At 44.5% G+C, this 27,445-nt stretch overlaps 2 protein-coding genes across 5 annotated transcripts in view; both read right to left on the bottom strand.

The window, feature by feature from the left end:
* Positions 1–21,075, bottom strand: part of LOC138786710 (zinc finger protein 665-like) — a 524,499-nt gene extending 503,424 nt beyond the window's left edge. The window contains exons 1-2 of one of the 2 annotated variants that reach the window (XM_069963705.1): positions 20,596–21,075; positions 20,442–20,509 (exon numbers count right to left, since the gene is read on the bottom strand). In XM_069963705.1, coding sequence (XP_069819806.1) covers positions 20,442–20,509; positions 20,596–20,680 — 153 coding nt within the window. In that variant the 5' untranslated portion in view covers positions 20,681–21,075. Of the gene's footprint in view, positions 1–5,683; positions 5,746–5,831; positions 6,342–20,441; positions 20,510–20,595 lie in introns of those variants that run through there. The other variant, XM_069963706.1, reaches the window with a different exon arrangement.
* LOC138786759 (zinc finger protein 605-like) overlaps positions 650–27,445 on the bottom strand; it is a 63,831-nt gene continuing 37,035 nt past the window's right edge. For 2 of the 3 annotated variants that reach the window (XM_069963795.1, XM_069963794.1), the window contains one exon: positions 650–2,113. In XM_069963795.1, coding sequence (XP_069819896.1) covers positions 879–2,113 — 1,235 coding nt within the window. In that variant the 3' untranslated portion in view covers positions 650–878. Of the gene's footprint in view, positions 2,114–20,242; positions 20,358–27,445 lie in introns of all 3 variants that reach the window. The other variant, XM_069963793.1, reaches the window with a different exon arrangement.

The following is a 27,445-nucleotide window of genomic DNA, read 5'->3' as shown; positions in this document are numbered from 1 at the left end:
GGGTTGGTAGGTAAGGATAGTGACATAGGAGAAGGTTTGGTAGGTAAGGATAGTGATATAGGAGAAGGGTTGGTAGGTAAGGATAGTGACATAGGAGGAGGTTTGGTAAGTAAGGATAGTGACATAGGAGAAGGGTTGGTAGGTAAGGATAGTGACATAGGAGGAGGTTTGGTAGGTAAGGATAGTGACATAGGAGAAGGTTTGGTAAGTAAGGATAGTGACATAGGAGAATGTTTGGTAGGTAAGGTTAGTGACATAGGAGAAGGGTTGGAACATAAGATTTGTGATATGACTGTACCTGTTGGGACCTTGGAGCTTGTCTGGACCTCTTTTCCAATCATGTTCTGCCCAGACCCCTGACCTCTTATATATTTCCTCAGTCTGTTAACCCTTCGCCAGCTATTAGTCTTCCTTGAAGCGTGTTCGCGTATCTTGTATCCATTTCTCTATCTACTATATCTGGTTTTCCTGACCCCCGGCTATTGTTACCTGACCAATCTTTGCTGCTCATTTGGTTTGACCCTGGCTTTCTGAATACCCCTTATTTGTCTTTGTCCTTAGTTTGTCTTGTTCGTGCTTTGAGTGAGGTCTGTGAGTTTTTGCACAGCATGCAGTAAATGTCCAATCGCAAAAAAAAAAAAATTGCGCAAATAGTTTAAAGATTCATTTACATTTTTTTTAACAAACTATAAAAACAACATAAGAGCCGAATGGCCCAAAATCAGAACAAAACAAACAGCATTTTATAATAAACAGCCAATGTATTTGCTAGACATATAGCTATATCCTGGGTACACTCACTATGGACATTTCATTGGGGTTGTTAAAGAAAAAGTCAAATGGAGTAATGAAAAAGTTTTCAACTAAAAAGGAAACTGTTATTTCCCTGTATGAGTTCTCTGATGTTTAAGGAGGCTTATTTTCTGGGAAAAACCTCTCCCACATTCTGGGCATGAAAATGGCTTCTCCCCTGTGTGACATGTAAGATGTCGAAAAAGATGGGTTTTCTGAGTAAAACATTTCTCACACTCTGAACATTTCCATATTTTGAGCGATGTCTTCTTTAGTAGGTGAGTTCTTTGATGTCGAACAAGAGCAGATAGCTGAGTAAAACATTTCCCACACTCTGAACATATAAATGGCCTTTCTCCAGTGTGAGTTCTCTGATGTTCAACGAGAGTTGAATTCCGAGTAAAGCATTTGCCACATTCTGAACACACAAATGGCTTCTCCCCCGTGTGAGTTCTTTGATGTTTAATAAGAACTGATTTCTGAGTAAAAGATCTGCCACATTCTTGACATGTAAATGGCTTCTCCGCCGTGTGAATTATTTGATGTTGAACAAGATTTGATTTCCTAGAAAAGCATTTTCCACATTCTACACAAGGAAATGGCTTCTCTCCTGTGTGACATCTTTCATGCTTAATGAAATCTGATTTACGAGTAAAACATTTGCCACATTCTAAACATGAAAATGGCCTTTCTCCACTGTGAGTTCTCTGATGTTGAACAAGAGTTAAATTCCGAGTAAAGCATTTTCCACATTCTGAACACACAAATGGCTTCTCCCCTGTGTGACTTTTTCCATGTTGAACAAGTTGCATTTTTGTAATAAAGCATTTTCCACATTCTGAACATGGAAATGACTTCTCACCTGTGTGAGTTTTTTGATGTTGAACAAGTTCTATTTTTGTAATAAAGCATTTCCCACACTCTGAGCATGGAAAGGGCTTCTCTCCAGTATGAGTTCTCAGATGTATATTAAGAACTGATTTCTGAGTATAACATTTCCCACATTCTGAACATGAAAAGGGTTTCTCTCCCGTGTGAGTTCTTTGATGTCGAAGAAGCGCTGACTTCACAGGAAAACATCTGACACATTCTGAACATGAGAAGGCTTTCTTCCCTGTGTGAGACTTCTGATGTTGAACCAGATTTGACTTCACTATAAGATTTTTCCCATATTGTGAATGTGGGGACGGCTTCTCTTCTGCATGAGCTTCTCGGCTTCCATCGCTCCATCTGTCATTTTTATTTTGTCTAAAATTCTTAGCTGAATCTGAAGATTTGACTGGAGACACCGGAGGTCCCTCTGAGCTACTTGTACAGATATCTACAGAAAATAAGTGATTTTTCTTTTTACTTTTAAATAACAGAATGAAGAAAATTCTATTTACATTTTATAACATTTCTATATAAATACTTAGATTCAAATTATAAGGGGCGGAGCAAAATTAATTTATTCATCAAGGGGCCTATTACACGGGATGATTATCGTGCGAAAAATCGTTATATTGTTCGAAATTAAACTATAATCACTCTGTGTAATTGCCGGCAATGATCGAAAAATCGTTTGCATGTTGTTGATCTTTGATTTAGATCTGAACCTAAACTCCTCACTAATCGTTCGCAGTAATTCCACATTCGTTCGCTCAAGTTCCGCATTTTTTCACTAATCGATCAGTGTAATTGCTCATTGTTCATCGATCATAGTAACGACTATTGTTCTGTGTAATATGGTGAACGATTTCAGGTTAATGATAAACAATCTCGTTTGCAATCGTTTATCATTAATCGCTAAAAATCGCTCCGTATAATAGGACCCTAATGGTCCTTTTACACGGAGCGATAATTCGCCCCATCGAACGATTAACGATTTCGAAGTAACTATGTGTTTTTTATAACAATCAGTGTTTAGATGGAACAATATATCGTTTAAAAAAATCGTTTTAAGATCGCTTAGGCCCATCTCACACATAGGGTGAATCGTTGGAAGACTGTTTACACGAAGCGATCTGCGAATTTTCAGTGAACGCCCAACGATGATTTGAGAACTTGTTGAAAGATCAAAATGAACGATTTATCGTTCGTCGCTTTTTTGAAAATTTGAACGATAATCGTTCTGTGTAAAAGGACCATACGACAGTACTGGCGATCACAAACAGTGGAGCAAGAGCCAACAGATCATAGTGTTTGGTCCTATTAGACAAAGATTAACGATCTTAAACAACCACTTTGGTGAACAACCTAAAATTATTCACCCAAATACACAGACCGATGATCGTTACTTGCAATCGTTCTTGCGGTTGTCCTGTGCTCGCTGATCGTTTGTTTCAGGGCTATTACAGCTAAAGCACCTATGGGAACGACTGAATGCCGTGTTATCACACCAAATGATTTGTGAACGATCGAGGATGATTTTAGGTCCAGGTCTAAAAAAAGCGATCAACGATTTCCCAATAGTCGTTTAATCGTTGCCTGAAATTACACAAATGATTCAGGACTTTGTGGTAGTCCTGAACCCGATCAATTACAGCAGCAGGAGAGAGGTGGCAGGAACCGCGATAGAGTATGGTAGCTAAGGAGCATTCACCTCGCTGCACGGGACGGGGCTGGACGTGGCAGGAAGGACAGCGATAGATGGTAGCCAAGGAGGCACCCGGCTAGACAGACAGGAGAAGGCAGGGACTGCGATAGATGGTAGCTAAGGAGGCACCCGGCTGGACGGAGCGTAAGAGAGGAAGCAGGAACCGAGATAGAAGGTAGCTAAGGAGGAACCGGGCTGGACAGGCGGGAGAGGGAAGGCAGGGACCACTATAGAAGGTAGCTAACAAGGCACTGGGCTAGACAGGCGGGAGAGAGAAGGCAGGGACCGCAATAGATGGTAGCTATGGAGGCACCGGGCTGGACAGGCGGGAGAGAGAAGGCAGGGACTGCAATAGATGGTAGCTAAGGAGGCACCGGACTGGGCGGGAGAGAGGAGGCAGGGACTGCAATAGATGGTAGCTACGGAGGCACCGGGCTGGACAGGCGGGAGAGAGAAGGTGGCGGCAGGGACTGCGATAGATGGTAGCTAAGGAGGCACCGGGCTAGACAGGTGGGAGAAAGAAGGCAGGGGCCGCTATAGATGGTAGCTAAGGAGGCACCGGGCTGGACAGGCGGGAGAGAGAAGGCAGGGACTGCAATAGATGGTAGCTACGGAGGCACCGGGCTGGACAGGCGGGAGAGAGAAGGCAGGGACTGCAATAGATGGTAGCTAAGGAGGCACCGGGCTAGACAAGCGGGAGAAAGAAGGCAGGGGCCGCTATAGATGGTAGCTAAGGAGGCACCGGGCTGGACAGGCGGGAGAGAGAAGGAAGGGACCGCTATAGAAGGTAGCTAAGAAGGCACCGGGCTGGACAGGCGGGCTAGATAAGGCAGGGACCGCTATAGATGGCAGCTAAGGAGGCATCGGGCTGGACAGGGCATGAGAGAAGGCAGGACCGCTATGGATGGTAGCTAAGGAGGCACCAGGCTGGATGGGGCATGAGAGAGGAGGCAGGGACTGTGATAGATGGTAGCTAAGGAGGCAACGGGCTGGACAGCCGGAGAGAAGAGGCAGGGACTGCGATAGATGGTAGCTAAGGAGGCACCGGGCTGGACGGGGCATGAGAGAGGAGGCAGGGACTGCAATAGATGGTAGCTAAGGAGAGTTCACTCCGCTGCAATGAAGCTGGTGGTCCAGGTGCGATTGGGCGGCCCGGTGGGGGGTGGGGGGCTGGATGGTTGCACTACCGGGGCCGCGCAGCAGAAAAGGGCCCAGTTATCATTTTTTTACATGTAATTTCTACATATACTGCACCCCCTGCTGGAACTTTCAGGTATAGACCGGGTCATGACATCACAATTGATCAGGAATCGGAAACTGATGTCTGCTTGATCTAATAAATTGAGGGAAATAGCACTATATGTGCATTTCCCATAATTAGTGTATATTATGAATTTGTCTAACTTTGCTTCTGAAATAACATATTAAAAAATGGACTTTGGCCGGAGTAATCCTTTAATGTAAACCTTCCTGGGATAAACATACAGTAATACCTCAGAGACCTTGCAGACTAGATAGACCGGGGGGGGGGGGGATTCTGCTGATAATCCTCTATGTCTCTGTAAGAACGATCCAAGAAAAGTCTAGACTCTGTCATGTGACTAAGATGGATGCATAATGTATGTATGTGGGTTGGTCTCCATAAATACAAAGTGGGGAGGGAGGCAGCAGTAACAGTCCAGGTTCCACCGTCGGATCGCCCTTATGTGGGTCCTACTACCTGATAGGGATTTCCTTGTCCTGTTTCCCCACTAGGATAAGACTGATGGTGTAGTTATTAATATACTTTTTTTTCTTATTCTTTATTTATATCAAAAATAAAACTTAACAATATAGCATGTACAAAGAGTAATACAATAGGTAAGTCCTAAGTGCATTATTACAAAAAATAGCATTTGCTAAAACTCTCATTCACTTAACAGCAATGTACTGTTTCATAACACCCTCCCCTCCCTCACCCACCCACTCACTTCAGGAACTTTAATAAAGTTTATGTTTCACAGATGTATTCCTTGATACTAAGAACAAACAGCTTGAAAAATGCTGCACAGAATTGTCATATCTGGTGACTGAGGAGAATGTGTGAGTGTTCTCTGCAATTAGTGGTCACTACTCACCTGGGCGGTTACCTGTAGTGATGTCCTTCTTATACTGCTCATCACTGCTGTCATCTGTCTCCTCTTCTTTTATGATTATGTCTATACCATCCAACTCTTCCCCCTGATACATTAGCTGAGGAAGAAATATTGTAAGAGTCATCAGACAGTAGGAGAAGTCAGGTGGGATGTACAGATCATAGGGGACATCTCCATCTACCTGATCCTGTGGGAGAAGAGGACGGGGACATCTCTCTGGTGCTGTTCTCTTACTGGATCTGACTGGAGGGAACACATACAGAGACTGAATTCATTCTTTCCATCCAGATAATACAGAGAGGAGGTGTGTATATAGTCCTGTCTATTACCTGCTGATGGGAGGGGCTGCTGATCCTCCAGCATCACATCCTTGTACTGATCCTTGTGTCCTTCTACATACTCCCACTCCTCCATGGAGAAATAGACCGCCACGTCCTGACACCTTATAGGAACCTGACACACACAATGATCACACAGTCATCCCCCCCACCCCTCCAGTGGTGTTACTGTATAATGTCCCAGCATTCCCAGCAGCCACAGTCTCACCTCTCCACTCAGCAGCTCCACCATCTTGTTGGTGACTTCTAGGATCTTCTCTTCCTCCATTTCCTCATGTATCAGGGGCCCCGGGATTGGGCTCAGGGTTCTTCCCCATCCTTCACACCCAGGGGCCCCACAGCGCCCACTAGAGGACTTCTTCACTACTGTGTAATCCTGTGTATGGAGAGACACATTACTATCACTCCATCCATTCCCAGAATCCCTCACCTCTCCAGTCCTATCCATCTGTTATTCCATAGATAAGAATGAGGTCATGATGACATCACTCCCAGAATCCCTCACCTCTCCAGTCCTATCCATCTGTTATTCCATAGATAAGAATGATGTCATGATGACATCACTCCCAGAATCCCTCACCTCTCCAGTCCTATCCATCTGTTATTCCATAGATAAGAATGATGTCATGATGACATCACTCCCAGAATCCCTCACCTCTCCAGTCCTATCCATCTGTTATTCCATAGATATGTATTATGTCATGATGACATCACTCCCAGAATCCCTCACCTCTCCAGTCCTATCCATCTGTTATTCCATAGATAAGAATGATGTAATGATGACATCACTCCCAGAATCCCTCACCTCTCCAGTCCTATCCATCTGTTATTCCATAGATAAGAATGATGTCATGATGACATCACTCCCAGAATCCCTCACCTCTCCAGTCCTATCCATCTGTTATTCCATAGATAAGAATGATGTCATGATGACATCACTCCCAGAATCCCTCACCTCCCCAGTCCTATCCATCTGTTATTCCATAGATAAGAATGAGGTCATGATGACATCACTCCCAGAATCCCTCACCTCTCCAGTCCTATCCATCTGTTATTCCATAGATAAGAATGATGTCATGATGACATCACTCCCAGAATCCCTCACCTCTCCAGTCCTATCCATCTGTTATTCCATAGATAAGAATGATGTCATGATGACATCACTCCCAGAATCCCTCACCTCCCCAGTCCTATCCATCTGTTATTCCATAGATAAGAATGATGTCATGATGACATCACTCCCAGAATCCCTCACCTCTCCAGTCCTATCCATCTGTTATTCCATAGATAAGAATGATGTCATGATGACATCACTCCCAGAATCCCTCACCTCCCCAGTAAGCAGGAAGAGTATGTGTAGGGTGAGGGTTATTATCCTCTCGGCCATCTTGTCTCTGTCTCTCCCCATGGTTGATGGGTCGGTCTCTTATATAGAAGATATCAGCAGAGGATCCTGGAGTGTTGGGAGATGAATAGAGAGAAAATGTGAAAATCGCACAAAATCCAATTTACAGGATAAATTAAGGTGAATTATTTGGGAAGATGCTGCAGTATAGATGATGTATTATCTCTCTCTTACATAAGTTATATAACTTGGCAGTTCCTCCATGTTTAAAGTCAAAGGTTAGAGACTATATTATAGGGAACCAGGCCGGTGACTACACTGCGTATTATTATATACTATACACCGGGGATGGGGAACCTTCTGCTTTTCCACAACTATAGCTGACTGTCCAGGCATGATGGGAATTGTAGTTTTGTAACAGCTAAAAGGCCGAAGGTTTCCCATCCCTGCTGAGTCACATCATCCATATTATACACTATGGAGGGCGGAACATCAGTCACTGCCTGAAGGGGTTAATCCTCCCGCTGTCCCCCAGCTCCTTCCCTCCACCTGCAGAGCTGTACAGGAGCCGTGTGCTTCCCCTGTGCTTACAGGACCTGCCATGATGTCACAGTCATGTGATCAGTCACAGGGAGGAGGAGGAGTCACATGATCAGGGGCTGCTGCTCAGTGTATGCAGGACTCTGCTGTGCTGGATGAGTTGAAGTGATGTGTATGCAGCAGAGCTGTGTGTGTGATGTGTGTGGAGCAGAGCTGTGTCTGTGTGTGATGTGTATGCAGCAGAGCTGTGTGTGTGTGGTGTGTGTGGAGCAGAGCTGTGTATGTGTAATGTTATATATGCCTGCAGAGCGCTGTGTGTAATGTGTGTTCAAACCCACATCTACTAATTCTTTACGTAAAGTCGAAAGTTATCATCTGATTGTGTGGAATAATCTGCCCCCTACAGGCAGTGTGTGCGCCTGCGCCGTATTAGAAACGATGATGAGTAACAAGCAGTAAGAGAAAGCTACAGCATAGATTATTGATGCTGGGCTATACATGTATAGGTAGGGTCCATTTTAAACAGATTATCTGCCAAAGATTTGAAGCCAAAGCCAGGAACAGACTATAAGCAGAGATCATGTCATAAAGGAAAGCCTGAGATTTCTCCTCTTCTCAAATCCATTCCTGGATCCTGTAAATGGACCCTTAGAAATGCTGCCAGCATGAAAGCCATTCACAAGACTTGGCATATGATTGAGATTTATTCTATTTTAAGACCTGTTGCATTACGTCACAACATCACGCTGGCTTATTTGATTATGTCACAGTAGTGCTGGATAAGGGGACGCTGGGATATCACCTATCTGGACTTCAGAAAAGCCTGGGATACATTTTCCTATAAAGAGACGATAGAGAAGTTACTGGAAATTGGATTTTATCCTTGGATAGTTCAGTGAATTTGTGGTTGGTGAAGGACAGATATCAGAGGGGTGTTGTGTATTCCAATTAGAGACTGGTTACAAGTGGTGGGTACAAGGTACTGTTAGGAGAAGGTTTGGATGGTAAGGATAGTGACATAGGAGAAGGTTAGGTAGGTAAGGATAGTGACATAGGACAAGGGTTGGCAGGTAAGGTTAGTGACATAAGGGAAGGTTTGGTAGGTAAGGATAGTGACATAGGAGAAGGGTTGGTAGGTGAGGATAGTGACATAGGAGAAGGGTTGGTAGGTAAGTGTAGTGACATAGGAAAAGGTTTGGTAGGTGAGGATAGTGACATAGGAGAAGGTTTGGTAGGTAAGGATAGTGACATAGAAGGTTTGGTAGGTAAGGATAGTGACATAGGAGAAGGTTTGGTAGGTAAGGATAGTGACATAGGAGAAGGTTTGGTAGGTAAGGATAGTGACATAGGAGAAGGTTTGGTAGGTGAGGATAGTGACATAGGAGAAGGGTTGGTAGGTAAGTGTAGTGACATAGGAAAAGGTTTGGTAGGTGAGGATAGTGACATAGGAGAAGGTTTGGTAGGTAAGGATAGTGACATAGAAGGTTTGGTAGGTAAGGTTAGTGACATAGAAGGTATGGTAGGTAAGGATAGTGACATAGGAGAAGGTTAGGTAGATAAGGATAGTGACATAGGAGAAGGGTTTGTAGGTAAGGATAGTGACATAGGAGAAGGATTGGTAGGTAAGGATAGTGACATGCAGGATCAGGAACCGAGGACGAGGAGACCAGACACCGGCGCCATATCTAGGTGAGAACCTTTGTGTCTCAGTCTGCTCTCCCTCCTCTGATCCCTAATCTCTCTGTTCTGTCGTAAGTACAGATCCTAAGAACCTGAAACAGCTGTGTTAATGTTAAGTGTCCTAACATCTTTGGTTACAAATGTGTGAGTAAATGTGGATATCGGTGTATTAAAACCCACCATATCAGCGTGACAGAGATCCTTTACGGTGTATGAAAGTGCTACTTCAAGACGCCCCTCTACGGAGAACGCCAGTGGGAGTAGCTAGTATGATAAGTCCTTAGACACGTGTGTTTTCTATCTTCTGTTTGTCAAGTAAGCGTTACTAATCCTTGTCTGCTAAAGCAGATGGACAAAATAGTAGAAGGACAGGTGTTGGTAGGTGCGGGTTTTCCTGGTCTGCCTTGGATGGACAGGACAAGACTCTAGGTACCCCCTAGAAAAACGAGAGTGATTTGATCTTTTGATCACCTCTCGGCTTGTTCCTGACAGCCTCGTGTCACACTGGTTGAGAATCTGCACTTCACTAAGCACTGAAGGGCCTGTCCCAAAGCTGCAGCAGAACTCTGTCTCATGAACAACCAAACTGCTGACTCAGTAAGTCCCTCTCTAGCGTGGTTAAATTTGGATGAGATAAGAGGGCAAAGAAAAAAAAACTTTTTAGAATCTTCTCCTTGCTGTTTATTATTTGGCTCTTGTGGGAAATTTGGAGGGATCAAAAGCGGGTGTACGCTGTTTGAAGGTTTCCTTGACAGCCAATAGCCATATAAATCGCTGGGTAATCGAGAGAGAAGGGTATGGGTCCCCTCCATCATAGCCGGGCTATGGGCAACGACCTCAGCAAAAGAGGCTGTGTGCCTCAACGTAGTAGTGGACGTCCAACATCTCCTCCGGGAGGAGATGAATATAATATATGGCAAATGGGTCAGCAAGCATTTACCTAAATGGTGCATGCTGACTAGGGGAATAGATTTGGGAATCCCTAAAGAGGGAATGTTTGAGTTACCCCGCTGGGTTAATCTCTTTAGAAATTGTAAATCAAAATTCACAGAGCCAAATGAAACAGCAGCTTGGAGTAGATGGATTGCAGAATCCTATTTGAAAGGTAAAAAAAAAAAAAAAAAATCTGTAGATAAAGACAGCACAGTCAGGAAAGGAGGGACAGTCTAGATTTAGATACAGAAGAGGCAGAAGGAATAGAACAGCTTGCATTGTCTCTGGTGGAATCCATCATGGATAATACAGGTATCCCTGACTCAAGTATACAGGGCTCCCCAGTAGACACAGCAACTAGACCAAAAGGTCCCACTAGCTCAGCCATGTTATACCCGACTGAGCAATTGAGACCTCCCCTGTATACTAAGTCACCATACTAAGGTGCAATGTGTTAAAGACAGTCACCCTACTGCCACTTCATGATGACATGAATGGGGATTACAGGGACATTACAGGGCACAGTTGTGAACAGGAGATGGACCTCTTTTACTCTCCTCCCAATTCTGTCCTGGATGTCCCCATCACAGATGCTGAAATAACTCTGTATGTAGATGGGTCAGGAATGCGGAGACCAGAGGGAGGGTTCGCTGCAGGCTTTGCTGTTGCGGATGACACCTCCATCCTGTACTCTGAATCCCTGATCCTAGCATATATTCTGCCCAAAGTGCAGAGTTACCTGGCCTGATCAGGGCATGTGAATTGGCAGAGGGAAGGACTGTGTATATGTATATGTATGTATGTGTATGTATATGTATATATATATATATGTGTGTATATGTATATATATATATGTGTGTACACCGACTCCTGCTATGCATATGTAGTCCTCCATGACTTTGTTTTTTTGTGGGCACATAGAGGTTTAACCTCTAGTGGAAAGGTGGTGAAACCTGCAGACCTCAAACAGGATCTGCTAGAGAAGGTAAAGCTCCCTAAAGCTGTCACTGTAATCAAGTGCCAGGCACATCAGCAACACAAGGCCCCGTAACCAGGGGCAACAACAGAGCAGATGAAGCAGCCAAACAGGCAGCAGTCATGCTTCTGCGAGAGTCCAATCCAAATACAGAGAACCTAACAATGGATGCTCTAATACAGCTCCAAAAGTAAACAGGACCCCTAACTCATAGCAAATGGAGGAAAGCTGGCTGCAAACCACAAGATAATGTGTGGAAACATGGGGATGGTCGATTGTGTGCACCCCAGTGTTATATCCAATTTTAGCTAATCTATCTCATCTCCCCTCCCATGTTTCCAAAGGGGGAATGATTGGTAGTGTTAACAGATTTTGGTTTGCACCAGGCTTCCCACAGTTTGCAATGGAGTGGTGTGGGAAATGTATGATCTGTGCCAAATATAATCCAGGAAAAATGACCAAGGTTGAGATGAAATATCTTGTAAAACCTGACTCCCCATTTCAGAGGTTACAAATAGACTATATACAACTACCTAAGTGTGGCACGTATGAGTATGTCCTGGTATATGTGGCACGTATGAGTATGTCCTGGTATATGTGGCACATATGAGTATGTCCTGGTATGTGCGGACATGTTTTCCTCCTGGATTGAGGCCTGGCCTGTTTCCAAGGCAACAACTCAGATCATAGCGAGGAAGCTAATTTCTGAGATAGTCTGCAGGTATGGCCTACCTGAGACATTAGAGTCCGACCAAGGGACTCACTTTACAGGACAAGTGTTTGCAGACGTCCTGAAAGGGTTGCAAATCAACCAGCATCTGCACACACCGTACCAGCCACAATCATCAGGGAAGGTAGAAAGAGCAAATGGCGTTTTGAAAAATAAAATAGCCAAGATCTGTGAGCAAACTAAGCTGACCTGGGTACAAGCCTTACCTTTAGCTCTGTTTGCAATGCGGCATACACCAAGGGGAAAGCATGGCCTCTCAGCATATGAAATTCTATATGGAAGGCCACCGCTTACAGGCCTTTTCTTTCCACAAGAGCTGCATGGACAATATGCTTCTTTAACTGATTATGTTACTCAGCTCCACAAACAACTGACTAACTTGCATGGAAAAGTTTTCTCTTCTTTACCAGATCCAGAGCAAACAACAGGAATTCATCACCTGCAGCCCGGAGACTGGGTGGTGATAAGAAGATACGTGAGAAAACATCTGGAACCCCGATTTGATGGCCCATACCAGGTGCTGCTGACTACACCCACCTCAGTCAAGGTGGAAGGGAAGCCAAACTGGATACACGCTTCCCATTGTAAGAAAGTTACTTTTCAGGTCAGTGACGATAACCTGTACCAAAAGGGTGAGGCCATTGGGGAAGAGGAAGACTAACAAACTACTAACATGCAGTTACTGTTCAGTTTGCTGTTGTCCTACCTATTGTTTTGTGCTTTGTACTTTCATGTGCGGGTGAGAGGAGAGAAGCAGAAGAACTCCATCTGGCTTCTACACCAACAGACAGCCAAACAGCTGAATGCCACCGACTGCTGGATCTGCTCTCATATCCCTGCCACCCACAGAGATATCCTTTAATTGGTGTACCAATATCAATGAATGATTTAAATCTCACAGACTATAGCTATGATGTCCAAATAGATGTAGACCACACAACTCACAATGCTCTCTCAGACCAAGGAACATACTTAGAAATTGTTGGCATAATATCTCCACCCACTATATGCTTAGGCCCTATGTATATAAATCACATAGCCAAGATTAAAGGCCGACAAGTTGGGTTACCTGAGGTACATGTGGGAAAAACAGATTGTGAGAATGCCACCTTGATATTTATCATGGAGTATAATGATGCTACATGTAACCGGCAGCATGCCAACTGTAATAGCCTATGTTTCTGTCCAACTCTAAAAGTTTCTTGTGCCCCCAGGGGCGCCTAAACAAACAGATGATGATGACTGGAGTTGTAAAACGCAAGTGCACAGAAATATGGTATGGTTTCAAAGCTGGCTGGGAAATCATGGTAGGATGATTCCTAAGGTGCTGAAACAAGGGCTCTACTATATTTGTGGCAACAGGGCCTACTCCTGGCTGCCAATGGGAGCATGGGGAAACTGCACTATAGGAAGAGTTGTTCCAGCCATTAGACCACGATCTAACATATCATTTTCTGAAAAATTCACAAGGGGACTTAGATATAAGAGAGAGTTATTCACCTCAGCTGATAAAGCTTGGATGTGGTTCCCTTGTTGGACGGCTGGGGAATTGAGCTAGCAAATAAGTTAAATAAGTATGCCAATATCATGGATGGAATTATTAATGAAACCACAAGTTCTAGCCATGCCCTTAATGAAGAATTGGCCCAAGTTAGAAAAGTAGCCTTACAAAATAGAATGGCTCTTGATTATTTGTTGGCCATAGAGAAGGAACATGTGCTATTATAGGGGAAGAGTGTTGTACCTGGATAGAAGATGCCCATGACCCCATAGAGACACACAGTGGTGATGATAGGATTGATTTGTATACTTCTCATAAATTGGAAATCTCTAATGTGTTGTGTTTCTCGTTGCAGTAAAGGTGTGGATACATACAAAAAGGATAATACAGCTTCAGGGATGACCGTCCGATAGCCCAAGTTCGACTGCCCGTCTCTGCTGAAGACCCTTGGCTGTTTGTGAGACGAGTGGAAGACATCATCCCTGAATCAGGGTCCCACAGGTGCACAGGCATGCGGGCCAGAGCACAGCAAAACGGATGCAGAGTCCATAGGCTTTGTAAATCCTGTGACCCAGTTCGGTAGCATGGTGGTGCATCTCTGGAAGTTGCTGTTATTATCCATTTAGTTAGAAATATATTTCTGTGTGTGCTTCAATAAAATATATCTTCATACTTAGAGGAAATGGTCACTAATAGATGGTTGGGAATGGATAGAGTATCCCATGTTATATGCAGCTTATCTGTATATACCATGCCCCTACCGACTGTCTAAGGGGTCATTTCCGGATAGGAAGGATGTTAGTCAGGAACGAGAAACGCAAATAATAAAAATAAATCAATAAAAAATATATGTGATAATGATATTATCAAAAGGGTGAGAATTGTTAAAGAAATAAAGGCAATCCAGCCATCTTGCCCTGTTTTTAATATCAAGTTGATGCTTAGAGTGGTATAAAACAATACATTTTGCTTATGTACTATGATATTTTCTGCTTACATCTAAAAAAATCCACTCTGCAATATATGCTGTGTCATCCACCTTGTGAGCCCCTCCCAAGAATTGTTGCACGTACATCTCAATATGGTGGAAGATAAGAAAATGTACTCTAGGCCCATGATTCAAGCTCCAGGATTGGCGCAACTACCTCACATGGACATTTTAAACATTATAAGAACCCAGTATTGTTATCTGATTGTAGCGTGCTGACTTGCATACATGAAGTGCACGTCTGTATGTCACATTATTGTTATCTTGTTTGAATAATAATAATCAACAATTTGGAGCAGCTGTCTCACGTTGTCTTTTTACACAACAATAGTGACATAGGAGAAGGGTTGGTAGGTAAGGATAGTGGCAAAAGAAGGTTTGGCCCAGACTGTTATTTGCATCTGTCTGAACACTGTCCTACTCCTTCTGCCTTGCTGATTGTTTCTCCTCCCACACCCGTCTCTGCTCTGCTTAGTTCCTTCTGGCCTCTTCATGGTTAACCTGTTTTACCTAAGTGATTATCATCTGGTTTCCCCACTGACTCTTGATGGATTCTGGACCTCTCTTCCAATCACGTTCTGCCCTGTCCTCTTATCTACACTTCCTCAGTCAGCTAGCCCTTTACCAGTCGCTAGGGCTGTCCAAGGCAAATAGGCAGGGAGAGTGGGCAGGCACAAATTCAGGGTTTACAGTCTCTGTCCCTTCCCTGACCGATCTTTTTGACAGTTTGTCTATTTGCTGATGACACAAAAAGCAATAGGGTTGATATTCCTGGAGGTGTCAGTAATATGGAAAATGATTTAGCTTCACTAGATAAGTGGCCCAAACAATGAAAACTGTGGTTCAACATTGACAAATCTAAAATAATGGACTTTGGAAGGGTAAATCCTCTATTTGAGTATAATAGCAGAAGTTCTGTGTTGGCAAAGACTTCAGAAGAGAAGGATTAAGGGGTAGTGATTTCTGACAGCCTTAAAATGAGTACTCACTGCATCTGGGCGGTAGGGAAAGCAAATTGTATGCTTTCCATACCATTTGTTTCTCCTGTTCTCTACCTAGACCAGGGATGGGGAACCTTTTCCCTGTCGAGGGCCATTCGGGAATTAATAAAATCATTCGAGGGCCGCTGCACTCAATGTTATACTGTGCGCTGCAGTTAGCAGAACCAGGGGCAAGGCAAAGTATTGTTCCCCTAATGCCCCTGCTATTGTAGTTAACCCTCTGTGATGCCCCCGGTATCTGATGTGAATCCTTAGTCATGCCGGTAGCCACAGTTAAGCCCCAGTGATGCCCCTGGTAGCTGTAGTTAACCCCTTATTGATGTCCTTGGTAGTCTGACTAACCCCTGCTAGTCCTAGTCAACCCATAGTGAGGTCCCTTGTAATCCTAATTAACTCCCAGTGATGCCCCTGGTAGTCCTAGTTAGCCCCCCAGTCATGTCCCTGGTAATCTAGTTAACGCCCCAGTCATGTCCCTGGTAGTCTAGTTGACGCCCAGTCATGTCCCTGGTAGTCTAGTTAACGCCCAGTCATGTCCCTGGTAGTCTAGTTAACACCCCAGTCATGTCCCTGGTAGTCTTGTTGACCCCCAGTGTCTGTCCCAAATAAAAAAAAAATAAACACCCGACTCACTTTTCCTCCGCTCCCACACTGCCCAGGTCCTGTTCTCTCTCTAGTCTGTGACAATCTTCTCCTGCAGGCGGAGAGCGATAAAATGACGTCATCGCGCGCAGCCCACAGGAGAAAGAAGACGCGTGCAGCTCTGGTGGGGAAGGAGCCGGACAGCACCCTCCTGTGTCTGGTGGCCGTCACACTCACTGGAGGATGCCATGCCTACTGGCTCCCGTCCCACCAGAGCGCCGCACATCACAGGATAGGTTCCCCACCCCTGACCTGGATGGTCTGACCTGGATCTGAAGCCGCCTGATCCTCCACCTGTTTTGACTGCGCTGCTGCTTCATCCCTGATACCGTTCAGATTCTCCAATTGACAACCCAGCCTGCTAACTTCACCTTATCTGCTTGTGTGCACAATGCTTTACACCAGTACTGTCTGGTCCCCATGTCACGTATTAGTAGTCCAGCTTCCACGTCTAGGAAAAGGATAAATGTTGAAAACCTAGAAGGCACTTAGACTCCATTTCTTGGCAGGGTCCAAAGCCAGACCGGTGGAGAAGCACAGCAGGTCCCTATCCATTATAATTGGAATTAAAGACTGTTGATGAAAGGTGAGTGACCGGGCCCCCGATTCCCAGAGGCAGATTTCTCATGTGCAGAGGCGCATGAGAAATCACATTGAAGCAATAGGACAGGCAGAATGACAAGCAGAATCGTAAATTCTGCCTCTTTTACCCAGTGTGCAAGGGCCTTTATTTTAGCTATGTTGGTGTTTTTGCGCATTTTGAGCAACATTTATCAGTTTTTTGAGAAGTTTACGCTGGCTGCACCTTAAAAAAAAAAAAAAAAAAAAAAAAATTCCCACACGGAGGGGATGTAGTTTCATGACAGCTTCTTTATTACAGATTTCACCTGTGCAATGTTTTAGTTTTTCCACCAAATTTTTTTACTGCACTACTCCACTCCTACCCTAGTGTCGTTTTTTTAGTGAAGTTTTGTTAGCCAAGACATTGTGCGGATGATAAATGTGCCTCATAGACAACCAGATGAGGGGGACCGAATACAAACCTGCAGTAACAGAGAAAACACCTTCACATCTGATACAGCCCCAAGTTTCAATAGGGATTGGTAAAAAGTTTTAAGATTTTTTTTTAAATTTTTTAACAAAATATATAAACAACATAAGAGCAGAATGGCCCAAATTTAGAAAAAAACGACGTCAGAACAAAACAAACAGCATTTTATAATAAACAGCCGACGTATTTGCTAGACATATAGCTATATCCTGGGCAGGTGAGCTTATGGCTGAATGGTGATTGTGTCCATATAATCTATAAAGGCTCCACCTCAGTGTGTCAGGAGTTGTGAGAGGAGAACAAACCTTCCATTATGTATGTAACATGTATAGGATGTAGCACTATATAGCATTGTAGCCTTGCAGTGCTGGGCTCCTGGGTTCATATCCCAACAAGGGCAACATCTGCAAAGAGTTTGTAGGTTCTCTGTGTCTGCATAGGTTTTTTCTGGGCACCCTTTGAACACTTTATTGGGGTTGTTAATGAAAAAGTTTTTAACTAAAAAGGAAACTGTTATTTCCTTGTATGAATACTCTGATGTTTAAGGAGACTTGGTCTGCGGGTAAAACGTCTCCCACACTCTGAGCATGAAAATGGCTTCTCCCCTGTGTGACATCTAAGATGTTGAACAAGATGGGGTTTCTGTGAAAAACATCTGTCACATTCTGAACATGAAAAAGGTTTATTTCCTGAGTGAATTCCTTCATGTCTAACGAGACGAGATTTGTGAGCAAAACATTTCCCGCATTCTGAACATTTCCACATTTTGGGCAAAGCTTTCTTTTCCAGATGAGTTTCTTGATGGTTACGAAGGGCTGATAGCTGAATAAAACACTTCCCACACTCTGAACATAAAAATGGCCTTTCTCCAGTGTGAGTTCTGTGGTGTTCAACAAGAGTTGAATTCCGAGTAAAGCATTTTCCACATTTTGAACACACAAATGGTTTCTCTCCCGTGTGATTTCTTTGATGTTGAATAAGTTGTAGTTTTACAATAAAGCCTTTCCCACACTCCGAACATGAAAATGGCTTCTCTCCCGTGTGAGTTCTTTGATGTTTAATAAGAACTGATTTCTGAGCAAATGATTTCCCACATTCTTTACATGTAAATGGCTTTTGCGCCGAGTGAATTCTTCGATGCTGAACAAGAGTTGATTTCGTACTAAACCATTTCCCACATTCTGAACATGAAAATGGTTTCTCTCCTGTGTGAGTTCTTTGATGTTGAACAAGCGCTGAATTCACAGGAAAGCACTTACCACATTCTGAACATGAAAAGGCCTTTTTCCCTGACTTTCCCTGACCCTGACGTTGACCCAGATTTGACTTCACTGTAAGATTTTTCCCATATTGTGAATGTGGGGACGGCTTCTCTTCTGTATGAGCTCCTCGGCTTCCATAGCTCCCTGTGTAATTTTTATTTTGTCTAATAGTCTTAGATGGATGAGAAGATTTGACTGGAGACACCGGAGGTCCCTGTGAGCTCCTTGTACAGATATCTACAGAAAATAAAACAGATAAATTTTTTTTTTACTTTTAAATAACATAATGATGAAAATTATATTTAACTTTTTTAAAATGTATATTTTAATACTTAGATTCAGATTACAAGGGGCGGAGCAAAATTACTTCATTTACTAAGACAGTGGTGGCGATCACAATCTAACAGCAGAGCAAGAGCCAATAGATCATAGTGTTAGACCAGCAAGCTGTTCTGATGTAGTTTTCCCACTTCTGGGTTACAGCTTGTATCTGCAAATGTTCATGTATCAGTGATTCCGTCTATTCTCTAGTAACATGCTCAGTAAGGAATCATTATCTTGGCCTGAAGCTAGGAGCGGATAGAGATAGGAGGGCAGGAGTCTCTGTGGAAATGATTCAGCTTCACTAGATAAGGTAAAAACTATGGAAACTGAAATTCAAAGGAATCTTCTATCTGAGTATCATATTGGCAGTTCTGTGTTAGTAAAGACTTCAGAACAAAGGATTTAGGGGTTATGATTTCTGACACTTTACAATGAGTCACCAGTGCAGCCAGGTGGTAGGGAAAGCTAATGGTATGCTGGGCTATATATATATATATATATATATATATATATATATGCAAAAAAGGGGTCTGTGGAGCCTCAGTTGCAAGTCTAAAAACACAGGAATAGCCAGATATCCCTCTCTCCTGAGAAGGAAGCCCATTGCCAAGGGGTGCCTCCTTGTGGGGAGAGCACCAAACCACCCTGATACGTAGTCCCTCAGGTCCCCACTCTGTTGCGACCATTGGGACCTAAATAGGAAAACACCAGGGTGGCCCCTGTAAGTCAAAATCTAACTCTGTTGGAGTATAACGACATAAGACAAGGGTTACCAAGGCTAAACATCCATCCACAGACTGCGGTTTCGGGGTACTTGCCCCTCGTCAGTGTGGAGCAGGATTCTGGTTACTGGGGGCAATGATAAATAGACCAACAAAACACAACAATCACTGAACTCAGGGAGAACAGTGAAAAATTCCAATGGAGTACTCATTTACGAGTCTCCATTGATTATCCCATACAAAATTTGAGTATCGCAAATGAGGCTCCACGGACCCCTATGTTGCATATTCACATGAATAGAACTATGGCAGGGAAGTAGGTGCCTCAGTTCTTTTATTGAACCGCGTCCCGGTTCCCGCACACTGCCCCCAGTGTGACAAACCTGCTCCCTTCTGTGACGCAACTCCATTACAATCAATGAAGCCAAGTCATAAAGGTGCGGGGGTTCCTCCCACTGGGGACGTGCTGGCCTGCAGGATCGCCCTTATGTGGGGGGCTATTCAGCAGATCTCAGGAACTAGTACCTGATAGGGATTTTGTTGTTCTGTTTTCCCACCAGAATAAGAGTGACGTGTAGTCTTTAATATACTTTAATAAAGGTTATTTCCATACTGAGAACAAACAGCTTAAAAATGCTGCATAGAATAGTTACAGCCGGTGACTGAGGAGAATGTGTGAGTGTTCTCTGCATTTAGTGGTCACTTCTCACCTGGGTGGTTACCTGTAGTGATGTCCTCCTTATACTGCTCATCACTGCTGTCATCTGTCTCCTCTTCTTTTATGATTATGTCTATACCATCCAACTCTTCACCCTGATTCATTAGCTGAGGAAGAAATATTGTAAGAGTCATCAGACAGTAGGAGAAGTCAGGTGGGATGTACAGATCATAGGGAACATCTCCATCTACCTGATCCTGATCCTGTGGGAGAAGAGGACGGGGACATCTCTCTGGTGCTGTTCTCTTACTGGATCTGACTGGAGGGAACACATACAGAGACTGAATTCATTCTTTCCATCCAGATAATACAGAGAGGAGGTGTGTATATAGTCCTGTCTATTACCTGCTGATGGGAGGGGCTGCTGATCCTCCAGCATCACATCCTTGTACTGATCCTTGTGTCCTTCTACATACTCCCACTCCTCCATGGAGAAATAGACCGCCACGTCCTGACACCTTATAGGAACCTGACACACACAATGATCACACAGTCATCCCCCCCACCCCTCCAGTGGTGTCACTGTATAATGTCCCAGCATTCCCAGCAGCCACAGTCTCACCTCTCCACTCAGCAGCTCCACCATCTTGTTGGTGACTTCTAGGATCTTCTCTTTCTCTATTTCCTCATGTATCAGTGGCCCTGGGATTGGGCTCAGGGTTCTTCCCCATCCTTCACACCCAGGGGCCCCACGGCGCCCACTAGAGGACTTCTTCACTACTGTGTAATCCTGTGTATGGAGAGACACATTACTATCACTCCATCCATTCCCAGAATCCCTCACCTCTCCAGTCCTATCCATCTGTTATTCCATAGATAAGAATGATGTCATGATGACATCACTCCCAGAATCCCTCACCTCTCCAGTCCTATCCATCTGTTATTCCATAGATAAGAATGATGTCATGATGACATCACTCCCAGAATCCCTCACCTCCCCAGTAAGCAGGAAGAGTATGTGTAGGGTGAGGGTTATTATCCTCTCGGCCATCTTGTCTCTGTCTCTCTCCATGGTTGATGGGTCGGTCTCTTATATAGAAGATATCAGCAGAGGATCCTGGAGTGTTGGGAGATGAATAGAGAGAAAATGTGAAAATCGCACAAAATCCAATTTACAGGATAAATTAAGGGGAATTATTTGGGAAGATGCTGCAGTATAGATGATGTATTATCTCTCTCTTATATAAGTTATATAACTTGGCAGTTCCTCCATGTTTAAAGTCAAAGGTTAGAGACTATATTACAGGGAACCAGGCCGGTGACTACACTGCGTATTATTATATACTATACACCGGGGATGGGGAACCTTCTGCTGTTCCACAACTATAGCTGACTGTCCAGGCATGATGGGAATTGTAGTTTTGTAACAGCTAAAAGGCCGAAGGTTTCCCATCCCTGCTGAGTCACATTATCCATATTATACGCTATGGAGGGCGGAACATCAGTCACTGCCTGAAGGGGTTAATCCTCCCGCTGTCCCCCAGCTCCTTCCCTCCACCTGCAGAGCTGTACAGGAGCGGTGTGCTTCCCCTGTGCTTCCAGGACCTGCCATGTTGTCACAGTCATGTGATCAGTCACATGGAGGAGGAGGAGGAGTCACGTGATCAGGGGCTGCTGCTCAGTGTATGCAGGACTCTGCTGTGCTGGATGAGTTGAAGTGATGTGTATGCAGCAGAGCTGTGTGTGTGGTGTATGTAGAGCAGAGCTGTGTGTGTGATGTGTGTAGAGCAGAGCTGTGTATGTGTGTGGAGCAGAGCTGTGTCTGTGTGTGGTGTGTGTGGAGCAGAGCTGTGTATGTGTATGTTATATATGCCTGCAGAGCGCTGTGTGTAATGTGTGTGTTCAAACCCACATCTACTAATTCTTTACGTAAAGTCCAAAGTTATCATCTGATTGTGTGGAATAATCTGCCCCCTACAGGCAGTGTGTGCGCCTGCGCCGTATTAGAAACGATGATGAGTAACGAGCAGTAAGAGAAAGCTACAGCATAGGTTATTGATGCTGGGCTATACATGTATAGGTAGGGTCCATTTACACAGGTTATCTGCCAAAGATTTGAAGCCAAAGCCAGGAACAGACTATAAGCAGAGATCATGTCATAAAGGAAAGCCTGAGATTTCTCCTCTTCTCAAATCCACTCCTGGATCCTGTAAATGGACCCTTAGAAATGCTGCCAGCATGAAAGCCATTCACAAGACTTGGCATATGATTGAGATTTATTCTATTTTACGGCCTGGTGCATTACAACATCATGTTGGCTTATTTGATTATGTCACAGTATTGCTGGATAAGGGGACGCTGGGATATCACCTCTCTGGACTTCAGAAAAGTCTGGGATACATTTTCCTATAAAGAGACGATAGAGAAGTTACTGGAAATTAGACTTTATCCTTGGATAGTTCAGTGGATTTGTGGTTGGTGAAGGACAGATATCAGAGGGGTGTTAGTAATGGAGTGTATTCCGAGAAGAGGCTGGTTACAAATGGAGGCCACAAGGTACTGTTAGGAGAAGGGTTGGTAGGTGAGGATAGTGACATAGGAGAAGGTTTGGTAGGTGAGGATAGTGACATAGGAGAAGGTTTGGTAGGTAAGCATAGTGACATAGGAGAAGGGTTGGTAGGTAAGGTTAGTGACATAGGAGAAGGTTTGGTAGGTAAGGATAGTGACAGGAGAAGGTTTGGTAGGTGAGGATAGTGACATCAGAGAAGGTTTGGTAGGTAAGGATAGTGACATAGGAGAAGGTTTGGTAGGTAAGGATAGTGATATAGGAGAAGGGTTGGTAGGTAAGGATAGTGACATAGGAGAAGGTTGGTTGGCAGGTAAGAATAGTGAGGTAGGAGAATGTTTGGTAGGTAAGGATAGTGACATAGGAAAAGGTTTGGTAGGTAAGGATAGTGACATAGTAGAAGGGTTGGTAGGTAAGGATAGTGACATAGGAGAAGGTTGGTTGGCAGGTAAGAATAGTGAGGTAGGAGAATGTTTGGTAGGTAAGGATAGTGACATAGGAGAAGGTTTGGTAGGTGAGGATAGTGACATCAGAGAAGGTTTGGTAGGTAAGGATAGTGACATAGCAGAAGGGTTGGTAGGTAAGGATATTGACATAGCAGAAGGATTGGTAGGTAAGGATAGTGACATAGGAGAAGGTTTGGTAAGTAAGGATAGTGACATAGGAGAAGGTTTGGTAGGTAAGGATAGTGACATAGGAGAAGGTTCGGTAGGTAAGGATAGTGACATAGGAGAAGGTTTGGTAGGTAAGGATATTGACATAGGAGAAGGTTTGGTAGGTAAGGTTAGTGACATAGGAGAAGGTTTGGTAGGTAAGGATAGTGACATAGGAGAAGGGTTGGTAGGTAAGGATAGTGACATAGGAGAAGGTTTGGTAGGTAAGGTTAGTGACATAGGAGAAGGTTTGGTAGGTAAGGATAGTGACATAGGAGAAGGGTTGGTAGGTAAGGTTAGTGACATAGGAGAAGGTTTGGTAGGTAAGGATAGTGACAGGAGAAGGTTTGGTAGGTGAGGATAGTGACATCAGAGAAGGTTTGGTAGGTAAGGATAGTGACATAGGAGAAGGTTTGGTAGGTAAGGATAGTGATATAGGAGAAGGGTTGGTAGGTAAGGATAGTGACATAGGAGAAGGTTGGTTGGCAGGTAAGAATAGTGAGGTAGGAGAATGTTTGGTAGGTAAGGATAGTGACATAGCAGAAGGGTTGGTAGGTAAGGATAGTGACATAGGAGAAGGTTTGGTAGGTAAGGATAGTGACATAGGAGAATGTTTGATAGGTAAGGATAGTGACATAGGAGAAGGGTTGGTAGGTAAGGATAGTGACATAGGAGAAGGGTTGGTAGGTAAGGATAGTGACATAGGAGAAGGTTTGGTAGGTAAGGATAGTGACATAGGAGAAGGTTGGTTGGCAGGTAAGAATAGTGAGGTAGGAGAATGTTTGGTAGGTAAGGATAGTGACATAGGAGAAGGTTTGGTAGGTGAGGATAGTGACATCAGAGAAGGTTTGGTAGGTAAGGATAGTGACATAGCAGAAGGGTTGGTAGGTAAGGATATTGACATAGCAGAAGGATTGGTAGGTAAGGATAGTGACATAGGAGAAGGTTTGGTAAGTAAGGATAGTGACATAGGAGAAGGTTTGGTAGGTAAGGATAGTGACATAGGAGAAGGTTCGGTAGGTAAGGATAGTGACATAGGAGAAGGGTTGGTAGGTAAGGATAGTGACAAAAGATGGTTTTGCCGAGACTGCGCTTTTGGTCATGAATTTGTGTTTATTCTGTGTCATTTGCATCAGTCTGAACACTGTCCTACTCCTTCTGCCTTGCTGATTGTTTCTCCTCCCACACCCGTCTCTGCTCTGCTGAGTTCCTTCTGGCCTCTTCATGGTTAACCTGTTTTACCTAAGTGATTATCATCTGGTTTCCCCACTGGACCTCTCTTCCAATCACGTTCTGCCCTGTCCTCTTATCTACACTTCCTCAGTCAGCTAGCCCTTTACCAGTCGCTAGGGCTGTCCAAGGCAAATAGGCAGGGAGAGTGGGCAGGCACAAATTCAGGGTTCACAGTCTCTGTCCCTTCCCTGACCGATCTTTTTGACAGTTTGTCTATTTGCTGATGACACAAAAAGCAATAGGGTTGATATTCCTGGAGGTGTCAGTAATATGGTAAATGATTTAGCTTCACTAGATAGGTGGCCCAAACAATGAAAACTGTGGTTCAACATTTACAAATCTAAAATAATGGACTTTGGAAGGGTAAATCCTCTATTTGAGTATAATAGCAGAAGTTCTGTGTTGGCAAAGACTTCAGAAGAGAAGGATTAAGGGGTAGTGATTTCTGACAGCCTTAAAATGAGTACTCACTGCATCTGGGCGGTAGGGAAAGCAAATTGTATGCTTTCCATACCATTTGTTTCTCCTGTTGTCTACCTAGACCAGGGGTGGGGAACCTTTTCCCTGTCGAGGGCCATTCGGGAATTAATAAAATAATTCGAGGGTCTCTGCACTCAATGTTATACTGAGCGCGGCAGTTAGCATGATTTGGCAGCACCCGGGGCAAGGCAAAGTATTGTTCCCCTAGTGCCCCTGCTATTGTAGTTAACCCTCTGTGATGCCCCCGGTATCTGATGTGAATCCTTAGTCATGCCGGTAACCACAGTTAACCCCCAGTGATGCCCCTGGTAGCTGTAGTTAACCCCTTATTGATGTCCTTGGTAGTCTGACTAACCCTCAGTGATGTCCCTGGTAGTCTTAGGGCCCTATTCCACAATAACCATAATCGGCCGGATTGGCCCCATTTGGCCTGATTCGGCCGATTATCGTTCGGTGAAATAGAGAGAACGTTCAGCCAATGATCGTGTCATCGGCTGATCGTTCATTTAGGGCCAGATCTAAAATCATTGTTCCCCCACACGCATCGCTATGGTTGAATAGCGGTGCGCGGCAGGCGACCGACGATTTGACAAGCAGCAGCATCATACATTACCTGTCCAGGCTTCTCCGCGCTGTCTTCAGCGCTCAGCCAATCACAGGCCGGGACCGCCGCGGCCTGTGATTGGCTGAGTGGCCTGTCAGCTGACAGGCCATTCTGAAGATAGAGCGCGCGGGACCCGGGGATGAAGACAGCGCGGAGAAGCCTGGACAGGTAATGTATGCTGCTGCAAGGACATCGGTAACGATGTCCTTGCAGCCCTCGCTCAATGATCATCGGGTTGTGGAATAGGCCCAGTAAACGAGCGGCGAACTAGCAGATTGCCGCTCGTTTACATCGTTGATCGGGCCCCCATCGGCCAGTGGAATAGGACCCTAATTAACCCCCAGTGAGGTCCCATGTAATCCTAATTAACTCTCAGTGATGCCCTTGGTAGCTGATGTTAACTCCCAGTGATGTCCCTGGTAGTCCTAATTAACACCCCAGTCATGTCCCTGGTAGTCTAGTTAACGCCCCAGTCATGTCCCTGGTAGTCTAGTTAACGCCCCAGTCATGTCCTTGGTAGTCTAGTTAACGTCCCTAGTCATGTCCCTGGTAGTCTAGTTAACGCCCCAGTCATGTCCCTGGTAGTCTAGTTAACCCCCCAGTCATGTCCCTGGTAGTCTTGTTGACCCCCTCAGTCATGTCCCTGGTAGTCTTGTTGACCCCCCCAGTCATGTCCCTGGTAGTCTAGTTAACCCCCCAGTCATGTCCCTGGTAGTCTTGTTGACCCCCAGTGTCTGTCCAAAATAAAAAAAAATAAACACCCCACTCACCTTTCCTCTGCTCCCACACTGCCCAGGTCCTCTTCTCTCTCCTCTGGTCTGTGACAATTTTCTCCTGCAGATGGAGAGCGATAAAATGATGTCATCATGCGCATCACACGGAGAAAGAAGACGCTTGCAGCTCTGGTGGGGAAGGAGCCGGACAGCATCCTCCTGTCTGGTGGCTGTCACATTCACTGGAGGATGCCATGCCTACCAGCTCCTGTCCCACCAGAGCGCCGCACATCACATGATAGACGTGGGCCGCATCGGGATGTCTCAGGGGCCGGAGGTTCCCCACCACTGTCTGACCTGGATCTGAAGCCGCCTGATCCTCCACCTGTTTTGACTGCGCTGCTGCTTCATCCCTGATACCATTCAGATTCTCCAATTGACAACCCAGCCTGCTAACTTCACCTTATCTGCTTGTGTGCACAATGCTTTACACCAGTACTGTCTGGTCCCCATGTCACATATCAGTAGTCCAGCTTCCATGTCTGGGAAAAGGATAAATGTTGAAGACCTAGAAGGCACTTAGACTCCATTCCTTGGCAGGGTCCAAAGCCAGACCGGTGGAGTAGCACAGCATCCCTATCCATTCTAATTGGAAGGTGAAAGGTGAGTGACCGGGCCCCCGATTCCCAGTGGCATATTTATCAATCCCATTGAAGCATTAGGACAGGCTAGATGACAAGCGGAATCGTAAATTCCACCTCTTTTACCCAGTGTGGGCCTTTATTTTAGCTCTTTTGGTGTTGTTGCGCATTTTGAGCAACATTTATCAGTTTGAGTTTACGCTGGCTGCACCTTTAAAAAAAAAAATAATAAAAATTTCCACACGGAGGGGATGTGGTTTCATGACAGCTACTTTATTACAGATTTCTCATGTGCAATGTTTTAGTTTTTTCACAACATTTTTTTACTGCACTACTCCACTCTGTGGAGTTGAGAGTCTATTATA

Source organism: Dendropsophus ebraccatus, chromosome 3 (genome assembly GCF_027789765.1).
Source record: "Dendropsophus ebraccatus isolate aDenEbr1 chromosome 3, aDenEbr1.pat, whole genome shotgun sequence".
Lineage (NCBI taxonomy): Eukaryota > Metazoa > Chordata > Amphibia > Anura > Hylidae > Dendropsophus > Dendropsophus ebraccatus.
The sequence above is the reverse complement of the archived record's forward strand: the minus strand, read 5'-3'. Positions and strand labels throughout refer to the sequence as shown.